At 35.2% G+C, this 12,256-nt stretch overlaps 1 protein-coding gene across 4 annotated transcripts in view; it reads right to left on the bottom strand.

Annotated features, from left to right (window-relative positions):
- Positions 1-12,256, bottom strand: part of FXR1 (fragile X mental retardation, autosomal homolog 1) — a 61,655-nt gene that overhangs the window by 30,986 nt on the left and 18,413 nt on the right. For all 4 annotated transcript variants that reach the window (XM_004675010.2, XM_004675012.2, XM_012732344.1 and 1 more), the window contains exon 3: positions 11,002-11,095. In XM_004675010.2, coding sequence (XP_004675067.1) covers positions 11,002-11,095 — 94 coding nt within the window. The remainder of the gene's footprint in view (positions 1-11,001; positions 11,096-12,256) is intronic.

Below are 12,256 nucleotides of genomic sequence, written 5' to 3'. Positions count from 1 at the left end.
GGGCTCCTATCAAGACATTCTACTGTAAGCAGTTTTGGAAATTTTCTAATATTCAAACTGTAAATGACCAAGCCAAATGGCTCATGATCAACTTTATTGCACACCAGGGATCCCTCCCTGGTGATGCAATGGGTTAAAGCTCTACACTACGAAGCTCTCAGAAGCCACTGCAGCATGCATGAGTTCAACCCCCGGCCAGGGAGCTGACCCACATGGCCACATGACGTGCAGACCTCTCCTGACCCACCCGCTGCTCCCCTCAGCAGTGTATTTCAGTACACCTGCTTGTTCTACTCCCCACTGTCTCTGGTGAATGCTCTCACCCTCCACACCTCTAGCTTGTACCCCAGTTCTATAAGCATAAATAATCTTTAAAAAAAAAAAACTATGAGAAAATATAAGACCATATACCAACAGTTAGCTTGAAGTCAATTTTTTAACATCTATTTCAAAGCTTGTCCTTTCTTATAAGTCTTCCAAAATACAAGAAAATTTACTTTTATTAGAGCAAAATGAAAATCATCCATCTTGCAGTTGTGATCGTTATCAGAGATACTTTTATATTTCTAAGGTAGAATCTAGTGATCTTTTCCCTCTTCTTGAAATACTTTGCCATCTCATTTTCACTCATCAGTTATCCCCCCTATTGTGCATTTTTTGTTAAAGTCTCAAGAAAACAGAATGGTCATATCCCCTCTTGGAAGAATAAAACAGTGAAATAAAACGTTACTAATAAAACGTTACTAATGCACCACCCTACATTCATTTGTCTTTGATTATTACTCAACAGTTTAGAAATCAGAACTTTTATTTTCCATCCCTAATTGCAAAGAGAAGTAAACTTAGAACTCTGGTAATTAGTGAAATTAGAAGACTACTACAAAGATACAAACACTGTACAAATAGTATTCTAGGGCTCTCCCTGGTGGCACAGTGAGGTGGAGTACTGCACTGAGAAGTTAAACCCACCTGTGTGGCCACTTCAGTGCCAGTTCAATTCCCGCCCCAGAGGTGATCCACATGGTGCAGCAGACCTCTCCTGTCTCACTGGCTGCTCCCCTCAGCAGTGTACTTTGTCCATCTGCCTGTTCTGCTCCCCACTGTCTCTGGTGAATCCTCTCGCTACCCCTGCACCTCTGGCCTGTACCCCATTTCTGTATGTATGTATAAATAAAATCTTTATTAAAAAAACAAAAACAAATAGCATTCCAGATGCTAGTGATGACTGTGAATAAAAGAGGATCTCAGACAATGAAGACTGTCATCTAAGATGACAGCATCCCAAATGAATTTTCTCAGGTAAATTATTACCTCAAAGAGAAAAGGAAAAAGTATTCTTCCCAGTTCATCACCAAACAGGATCTGATCGTACAAAAATTTGTGACAAGAATCTGGATCACCCTGTTTTTCTTTCTGTGAAATAACAGCATTCTTTCTATTTTATTTTTGAGTTACAAAATTTACTTGATACAATTCATAAGTGAGAAGATGCCAATGGCAGCTATGTATACAAGTGTGACTAGAATTAGAAATCAACTGTTCCAAAGTATTCTTAAAATACTGTTTTAGGAATGAAGTGGGAAGATGAACCAATAATAATGGTAAGTTAGAACTCATTAGAAATAAATTTATAGGCCTGGTATGTTCCATTATATGTATAACTAATGAGCAGTACAAAGAACTTAAAGATGTATCTATTATCAAACAAGGAAAATACTGATTTGCTATATTTAAATGTTTACTGCAATTATCAAGTAACGTTGGCCATTGTCATATTCCAGCCTTCCATAAAATTATGTAAGATGTCTTAAAAACATGAAAAACGGGCCCTCCTTGGGGGCACAGCGGGTTAAAGCACAGCACTAAGAAGCTAAAGCCACTTCAGCATGAGTTCCATTCCTGCTCTGGAGGTGATTCAGACCTCTCCTGACCCACCCACTGATGCCCCCGCTTCAGCAGTGTACTTTGTCAGTTGACTACTCTGCTCCCCACTCTGCCTCTGGTATATCCTCTCACCACCCCTGTGCCTCTGGCCTCTACTGCAATTCTATATGCATAGGTAAATCTTTTAAAAAATATATGAAAATCAATAAATATGACCTGTTAAACCCAAATGGTAAATGCTAATGACTATTTTTCCTATTTCTGACTAGTAGAAAGAATAAGAAGTAAAGTTTCCATTCCAAGTATTCTCTTAAAAAGACAGCTCAGCTAAACAGACTGGTGTTAATCTATAGTGGATAGATGACTCAAGCTGAAAGGCTAAAACACACACACACAAAGCAAACAATAAAACAACCCATGATTTAACACTAAATAAATCCCTTTGTTCTATTTTTATTTTCACCACATAATCTTGTGGGAATCTTAATTCCTACATCTAAACGAACCTGCAGAAAAGAGAATAAACCATTCTGAATGGCCTTGAAACTTACTCATGTAATATTAAAACGTATATTCTATTTTATTCTTACATCCATCTCTCATAAGCTTAATTAATAATTTTGCCCTTGAAAGATAAAGCCACTCTGCTAACATCAACTAAATCTAAGTTACACAGTATGAACTATAAAGCATTATGAATATGGCTCCATTCAAGTGCTATGAGTCAAAGCAGTCTTCATAAAAATGAAGTGCCAAAAAAAAAAGTCACTTAAAAAACCCATCATGAAAATTGTGCCCTAGTATAATATGTTGACTACTTATTGACTGCCACTGTAGTAACGACACCTAACAGAAATTTCCTATCTTCAGATTCCATTTAAGTCTCCAAATTATTACAAAGGAGCAACTCACATTTTAAAAGAATGTCCCAAGAAACAACTTTAAAAGGAGGAGACAGGAGGACTGCTGGTGAGAAATCAAAAAATGAAACTCAGATTGAAGGCTACAGTTTCAAGGAGTTGTTGAGAATGGAATATGATGAATCATATTCCAAAAACCTGTTTCAGGACCCTTTCTACTAAATCACTCCAAGTCAAATCACATTGCAAGATGATCTCTCAACTCTAGCACACAACCAAAGTGTAACCAAAATAAAACTCCAGCTGGATGCAAAAACTGTCAACTTTTCCATCATATTATAAATGTTCAATTATGCCACTGAAAGTCACAACCAAATAGAAATAATAATATAAACACCAAAGGCAGAGAATTTTTACCAGTTCTCACCAAATTAACAATAAAAAAATTCTAAATAATGTCCACCACTAAGCTGAATACTTAATTACTACAATGGCCCATTTTTGAAAGAGATGGGATCGTTACTGAGTACTATTCTCATTAACCACCTTTTCTTCTCATTATCATCCATGAAGAACAGAAAAGTGTACATCAGCCGAAGTATACTTTCTAACATGTAGACCACACTAATGTAATTTACCTACTCATTCAATAGTTTTATTGCATTAGTATTACAGATTTTGTAAATCCAGGAAATTGGGCAAACCCCAAGAGAATCTTTCATGTATGAACATTTCCAAAGCACTAAGACTAACTATGGACTTGGTATTCTAGAGTAATTCTAAATACAGGTAGCTAAAAATCTCCAATTGGTTACTAACAATTAAAACTTTCTTTTTTTTGGAAGGAGCTGTATTTATATAATGTCACTTTTGTGGACATACATAATTTTTAAAATTATGTAATAAACCTATCTCAAATTATTCTTACTCCCTCTACCTAACTTCTACATGTACCCCAACATTTTAGTTAAAATATACAGCTCTCTGGCCCTGTATCAAGAAAACTATAAACAACTACTGGGGTATTAGTGAAGGAATAACTGAATTTACTGATGGTGGAAATTGGTACACAATCTATAGAAAAATGGTATAGATGCTTTAAAAACTAAAAACAGAAATACCACATGACCAAGCAATACCGCTACTATGTTCATAGCTACAATACTCACAATATCCAAGACCACAATATCATCAATCTACATGTCCATCAACAGATGGATTAAAAAATATAGGAGCCCATCTAGTGGTGCAATGGGTTAAGTTGCAGCACTATGAAGCTATTAGCAGCTTATGCAGCATCCCAGGCCAAGGAGCTGACACACATGGCATGTCAGAACTCTCCTGCTCCCCTCAGCAGTGTATTTCAATCAACCTGCCTGTTCTGTTCACTACTCTGTCTCTGGTGAATCCTTTCACAACACATCCACACCCCACCCACACACCTCTGGCCTGTACGCCACTTCTTGTATGCATAAATAAATCTTTAAAAAAGAAAATGTAGTATATATGTTCAACAGAATTAATGCACTGTTAGAAAAAGTGAAGTGGTGCCTTTTGTGGCAATATGGATGAAACATGATGTGATTATAATAACTAAGAATGTAAAATCAATTAAAAGCTTCTCTCACTTATGGAATATAATCTAAAAAACAAACAGCAAAACATAATAAAAATAACTCAAACTCTGTGAAAACCATGGCGGTTACCAGCAGAGAGGAGGATAGGGACAGAAGGGATAAAGTGACAGTATATTGGTGTTAAGAGATGACAGAGGGGAAATGAAGTACGTACACATCTTAAGTATGAAGGTACACTTCCAAGCTTATCTAAGTTTTGAAAAAGAGTGGTAAATACACAGTGGAATATTACTCAGCAATCAAAAAAGATAAACTTAGGCCATTCACAGCAACATGGATGGAGCGGGAAGGCATCATGCTCAGTGAAATAACTCAGAAAGAAAAAAGAAAATTATCAGATGGTTTCACTTATAGGAGGAATAGAAAGGAAACATGGGGCTGGGATGTGGGAGAGGGGAATTAGTTATAACACATTAAAAATAAAAATCAGGGCCCTCCCTGGTGGCACAGCGGGTTAAAGCACAACACTAAGAAGCTAAAGCCACTTTAGCATGAGTTCAATCCCCGCCCCAGAGGTGACCACATGGCGCAGCAGACCTCTCCTGACCTACCTGCTGCTCCCCTCAGCAGTGTACTTCGATGATCTGCCTGTTCTGCTCCCCACTCTGTCTCCAGTGAATCCTCTCACTGTCTCTGCACCTCTGGCCTGTACCCAAGTTTTGTATGCATAATAAATCTTAAAATAAATGAATGAATAAATAAATAAAAACCAACAAGCAACTATAAATCAGAGAAATTCTGCAGGGGAAGGGGAAAAATCAAAACAGGTGAGAAGAGTACAAGAGACTATGGTGATGGAACACAGGTGAATTAGTGGTGGGAATTTCACAGGACTATACCCGAGAGGAGAAAGCATACACTGTGCAAAACTGAAGAATGACGTGTGTGTGTGTGCATGTATACATATACACACATGTGTGTGTGTGTGTATATATATAAAAAAAACAAAAAAAAAGATGTTTCTAAGAAAAAAGGAAACAAAGGTAAAGCAGCAACATTTTGATGGAAATAAAACACATTATGTGTACAACAATAACATCTGACTATATGCCATAATAGAGAAAGGAAAAACATGTCAAAAGAACTTGCTAATACTTCTGCCAGAAAACTTCATAATTAAAGTTTTTAACATCAAATATATTAAACTCATGCAGAAAACTCAGAATACCTTGTAAAATTTTTATCAGCCTGAGATGTCAGGCTTTCCATATAACATGTTAACATGCTAAACAAGGCAGTTCTCTATAATTAAAATACAGAGCATCTTATGTAACCAAGAAAAAAAAATTACACTTTCCTTGTAATATCTTGGATTATATACCCATCTTAAGATAATTTATTCTTTATTTTCCTACTACCTCCAGTTGTACAAACCAAAAGGTATCATTTTCTTAGCAATCTTTAAAGTCACTACTAAGCAACATTGAAAAAAATTAACTGTTAAGATTTTTTTAATATATGCTATCACTTCAAGTCAAATATTTGGGTTTACAAATCAACTTTAATCATTCAAAACTTTCTCCTGCAAATTTCTTCCACAAAATGTCATTCTCAAAAAGCTTCCATCAGCCTTCATGAAAAGAACCTGTGACACAAGCTATGCAACCTCTGTCGTCAGACACGTTACGGATGGAGGGAATTGCTCTGAAAAATCAGACTTTCCACGCTAACTTATGTTATGACCTCCCCTTTTTGTATAATTGTAATATCAAAATATTCTGAGCAAGTTTCAGCTTACAATTGGATTGCCTCAGCAGCATAATGCCTGCCTGCCCTGACACGCAAGCACTGCACCAGGGTGAAAAATTCCCCTGAAGTCAAGTGACTAGACTACTGACTGATAAGTAAAAGCAAAAGGGCTGTTTTTGCAAAGTCTCTCTCACTGCTGGATGAAGGATAAACCAAATTTTATCATTCTATTATCTCACCTAGCCTTCTATTTAGCTTCTAAAGAATTACTCAAACTTCCTATTGTTTGGCCTTTAGATGTGGAAATTCATCCAGGTTGTCTGTTTTAAACTAGTTTTCTACCTGCTACACCTTAAAGGAGTCCACAAAAGTCTTCTGGCTAGTCTTTCAGGATTCTACTATGTAGTCTTCAGATAAGGAAATTCACCTATGTCTCCTTTTCAGAGATTTGATTAACAAGGAATTTCCTCTTCTGCCTCCTAGGATGACTCAGGTAGAAAAACAAAAACCCATTAAGTAGTAGATAAGGTTTAAGGGACTTCTATCTTAGCTGATCTCCACTACAGTAATATTAGTCATAAACTTTGTGCACTTATGTACCTGTTTTTAACCTTGACTGATTTTAGAAAGTTGTATCTCAGCTAAAAGGCAATACGACCTTAAACAGTTCTTAGAAAAAAAAAGATGATTGTAATCTCTCAGCCAGTTCCTGTGCTGATGTCACCCCACTACTTGCTCCTAATGTATAAAATAAACCTCTGCTGAAGGCAGAGCAGGAAGACTTGCACCCAACTCCAACTTCCTCGCCCCCCCCTTTCCCCTTTTGCTCCTTCTCCCCCTTTTAGGAATCTCTGCTCGTTGACGCCTTCCCACCTTAGGGTCCTGCCTGTCTTGCCTCCAGACACCTCAATAATTGGAGCTGGTCTCCAACAAACCTGTTGCACAGATTTCTTCTGAAGTGACTAATTTTCGCTATCCCACAAAAATCAGTGTCTTTTCTAGAAGCCACACTTAAACTGTAACACTAATTTATGTCTTTTAACTTCATAGGAAGTCTCATAAGCTAAACTAAAACATAAACCTCAAGTAGCTGAACATTTTTATAGTAAAAATTTAGAGTACCGGATGGTTTCACTCATAGCAGGAGTATAATGGACCAGGCGAGAAAATAACAAAAATAATGAACAACCATAGACCAGAGACATTCTGTGGGGGTGGAGTGGGGAACTGCACGGGACTATGGTGGTGGCACAGGGGTGATTTGGTGATGGGAAACCCGTGGGGATTACAATTGAGATGAAAAAAAAAATGTGCAAAATGATGTAAAAATAAACTTTTTAATAAAATAAAAAAAAAAATTTAGAGTAAACCATATGAACTGTCAGCATTCAGTCATTCCTGACCTTCAAGAATGAAAATGTCCTAAGCTTGATCTTTAAATAATTGCCTAAAGAGTTCAATAGAAAGCTCTCTCCTGAATCTTTTGTGAGAAGTTTAAGTAATTCCCTTCTTCATAGAGAGGAAGGGTTCCTAACACCAAAGAACAGGGGTTCTGAGTATTAAAACTTAACATCCAGTGAATACAGCAAGATATAGTAGAGATTAGCATTCAGTGTTAAAAATGGTTATATATTTCCTAATTTTTAGGTTATAGAACACTGGAAAGATTTTAGACAGGTCTTCAGGGAACTGTTATGTTAAAATGAGATAACAGTTTAAACTTGTTATTACTATTATAGATTTGTGACTAGCAGAAACAATGACAAATGACTTAATACACTAGAACTTTTCTTAAAAAACATGCCACTGTTCTAAGCTCTCAAAAAAAGTCTAGCCTTTCATATGTAGACCTGAGTGCATGGAAAAAATGAGTAAGTTCATAAAACCATGGAACTGACCTAATGCAATGTGATCATCCTGAAACACACTGATGATGGATTTCAGAAAATTTTGTCATCATTTGAACTGACTGCTATTACTACAAATTAACAGCAAAAAGAAAACTGAAAATCTCAAAGACTTAAGTCTTTTGTAAAAAATTCTTAAGTACAATCACTTCATATCCACAAGAAACGGACTTAAGTAAAATGGTCGTCAATCAAGATAGCCTGCTCTTACCACTCAATGACCAATGATAGGTCAGTCAAGTTGTAGGAAAAGTATTAAGAGGGAGCAAGAAGAAATGGTTCTTTCAAAAGTTCTGCTTCTATTTTTGCTTTCAGTTCAGTTACTATTTAAAAAATTATTTTAATTTAAATTTACATCTATATAAAAAACACTTGAGTTGTCTTGGAGGTCACATCAAAAACCTGACAGATCTGAATAAAAATATGACTTCTCAGTAGCAAAAGCCATTTAACAGTTTTTCTAAAATTAGGGAGAAAACACATTATGTAACAGATAAGATGCAAAGATTTACTACAAAAACTATATGTATCAAAAATACACAAAATGATGTAAAAATAAACTTATATTAAAAAACTATCAAAAAAATTACAAGGCATCCAATAAATAGACTTTTAAGATGCTGTTATCACTAGTGATCAAGGGCATGAATTTTTCTTAAAACATTAACTTTCTCTTATCGGATATACAAAATTTTACAGATTAAGAATAAGAAGCTGCTTCAAAATATATAAACAGTATACTATTATTTTCTACACATTCCAGGTTACATGGATAGATTTCTAACTAAAGAATTGTAACATCTGCACCCCATCCTCCAAAAATGATTCTGTGAGCGGGAAGATTAATTTTAAACTTCCTCCTTCTATGCATTTCCAACAGTGTAAAAAATGACGTCTTGATTTCAGATGATTCTAGCAACTATACGGAGAAAATTTCACCAGGAATTAACGATGCAACACAAAGTTAAATATAACAATCTGCAGTAAATAATTTTCAAATTATCCAACCTCTGGCCCCAATGTTTTATACATATTTGGAAGATGGGGTAGATAGATCATCCAGAAATTACTGGACAGGACATCCTTAAATTGGAACTGCAGAAAGCACACTCTAACAATGACCACAGCACTTCACCAATTTTTTCCTTTAATCTGAACCTTGAAACTACCAAGTATCTTAACAAAAAGTATGAACAAAACTATTCTCAGAATTGATAGATAATTCTCTAATTCTTGAGTATTTCCAAAACCAAGTTGGTAACTTCACTGACCAGACTAATCACCAGCATGCTAAAATTGATAAACTTTGAAAGACAAACTAAGTTCTTTTATCCATCTTCACAGAAAGATGATCATCAGGAAAAGATGCAATATTGAGAAATATTTACAGTCTTTTACCAGACTGCAATATTGAGAAATATTTACAGTCTTTTACCAGACTGTAAAGTATAATTTAACAAGGTTACAGAAAGAATCAGAAGCACTACTGCTATATTCATTGTGCCCCACCAAGTACCCTGCACTCAGAATCAGGGAAATCCAGGGTGAAAGAAGTGGAGAAAATGGGAGAAGTATGAAACTAACATAGTAGTAACAAGGGAGCTTTGTTACTACTCTGTTTGTGAGTAAAGCACATGCATGTCACAGGTGTGAAGATGTATTTCTGGTATGACACAGTTTTATAAATGAATGGTAAAGTGATAAAATTAATTTTAAAAGTTTAGTTCAAATTTTGGTGAACCAATTGTAAAAGAATACTGAGAAATATGAAGTCTTTATGTATTGAGGAGTGAGCCCACTCCTCAATACATATAGCCAAGATTACTCATGACAAGATTATTCATGGCATGTTATCAAACTCAGCAAGTACAACGTAAATAACAAGCAAATTCTAGACAGAATTTTAGAACAGAAATGCGTTCAATTTTTCAGAAATTTAAAGCAGCTCAATTTTCTGTTTCCTAGCTCAACATCCACATTAATGCAAAAGTTACCATTTAAAAATTACTAAGAATAAAATAATCCATCTGTAAAGTGTTAAGACCCGTGTCTAGTGCTAAGATTGTATAAAAGCATTTAGGTAACTAGCTCATCGTAGAGGTACGCCTTTGTCCCTAGTTCCCCATCCTACCCTATATAAACCAGGTAAAAGTGAGATATGAAAATCAACACTATCAAGTCAATTCCTTCTGAGAAACATGAGCACCTCAGAGGTGTTTTATCAATTTCTTAAAAATCAGTAAGATTTCTATCTTCAACAAACTCATTACACCTCTATTTGACATTTCCTGGTTATTCTGTACATAATAGCAGACCTATCAATCAGCAGTAGTGTATAAAAACAAACAGGAACCTAATACCTAAGTGTGCAAAAAGCAAAATATAAAGAAACATTACAAAATAATTCTATTATTTTAAATAGGGGTGGGAAGGGAGACATCATAATCCTGGGAATGAGTGATATGTAAATCAAGGAAAGAGGTTTTTTTTTAAAATCTCTAGCAAGTCATTTTAAAATTTTTTCTATGGTATTAAATTATTCCAGACATTTCTAGAATACTCAACAAAGAAGTACACTAATTATAAAATTTCATGAGGTAATCCTCATGTAAAATGTATTATCATGATATGAAAGCATTACCATCAATATTTTACAATACAAAAACAAATTTTAAGTAAATTACCAAAAATAAGGAAAATAGCATCCAACACCATCCAGTTCTCTGTGCACTATATTCTTGCAAAGTCTTTCAGATGCACTATCATCCTTAACCTTAATCTTCACTGAGTCATGAACTTGCTAAGGCCACAAAAGTTAAAAATGGCAGGACTAAGACATGAATCCCCGTGCTAACTCTGAAACCCAAACACCGCAATGTTACAGTCATTACCAGTAGAAATAGAGGAAATGCGTTAGATTTATTCTCAATCAACTGCGTTAGATTTATTCTCAATTCTCAATCAAATTCTCCTACAAAAATATTTAAAACAAACAGGCAGGCAAACAAACTTACATATACATACCTCTACTTCATCTCCTTCACTAATTTCTTTTTTTATATCAGGTGGTGGTGGTAACCTAACTTCATTAAATGGAACCTGGCGTTCTGGCTGCCAACTAAAGGATTAGAAAAGGAATTATATATTAAAACATAGTATTGTTAACAGTCCTAATGTGTAAGTTTGGTAATATACGTTTTTCAGTTAACTTGTCATTTAGCATTTCCTAAATGCTAAGTACAACTTAGTATAGTATTTTCCCAAGTAGTTTGTTGTAGAACAGATTTTGTGTGACTTTTGTTTATTAGTAATTAATAGCAATAACTATATTCAAATTATTAATCCCAAGGGAACAGTATACACATTATTCTGCAAATACAATGGGTTAAGTTTATAGTAATAACTTAAATGCAAAGTAATATTACAACTATACTGCTGCCAATAAACAATAATGAAAATCAAGTTATTTAAAAATTTTTATAGATATACCACCTATCCACAGGAATACAATTTCTATTTTAGAAATACAATTTCTTTCTATTTTAGACTATAACATTATAGTTATTTTTCAATATATATGTTTACAAGCACCAAACATTTATCTTTTCTACAGTGAACAAAATTAAAACCTAGGAAATGTTTACTGTTAATACTTGCAGCAAATATCATTAGGCGTAAATTAGCTGTTTAATGCATTTCTTAATATTTTTAAAAAGCTGAGTTGACATTTTATAAAATTCTTCACTACTCTTTAAGTCTTTTTTTTTTTTAGATTTATTTATGCATACAGAACTGGGGTACACCCAGAGGTGTAGGGACAGTGAGAGGATTCACCAGAGACAAAGTGGGGAGCAGAACAGGCAGATGGAGGAAGTACACTGCAGAATGGAGCAGCGGGTGGGTCGAGAGAGGTCTGCTGCGCCCTATGGATCACCTCCAGGGCTGGGGATCTAAACTCACACAAAGAAACTGCAGCTAGCTTGCACTGCTGCACTTTAACCTACTGTACCACTAGGGAGGGCCCTACTCTGTAAGTCTTAACAGCTAATTCGAATGCCTGGAAGGTACACCAGCAGCACATAAAATGTTCCCTATAGCTTTTATCTACCAAAGCAGCAGACAAGTAAAAAATTTCTGGTTTCTTTGTTGTCAACATTACTGCCTAAATGACAGCTCCTCAAAGACAGAAATCACCTCAACATTTACTTGCCTGTCAGCCAGATTTTGGGATTTATTTTTCTAGGCAGTTCCAGAAGCATAACACAATGAACAATCGGAA

This window comes from Condylura cristata, unplaced genomic scaffold, assembly GCF_000260355.1.
Source record: "Condylura cristata isolate star-nosed mole 26May11 unplaced genomic scaffold, ConCri1.0 scaffold00003, whole genome shotgun sequence".
NCBI lineage: Eukaryota > Metazoa > Chordata > Mammalia > Eulipotyphla > Talpidae > Condylura > Condylura cristata.
The sequence above is the reverse complement of the archived record's forward strand: the minus strand, read 5'-3'. Positions and strand labels throughout refer to the sequence as shown.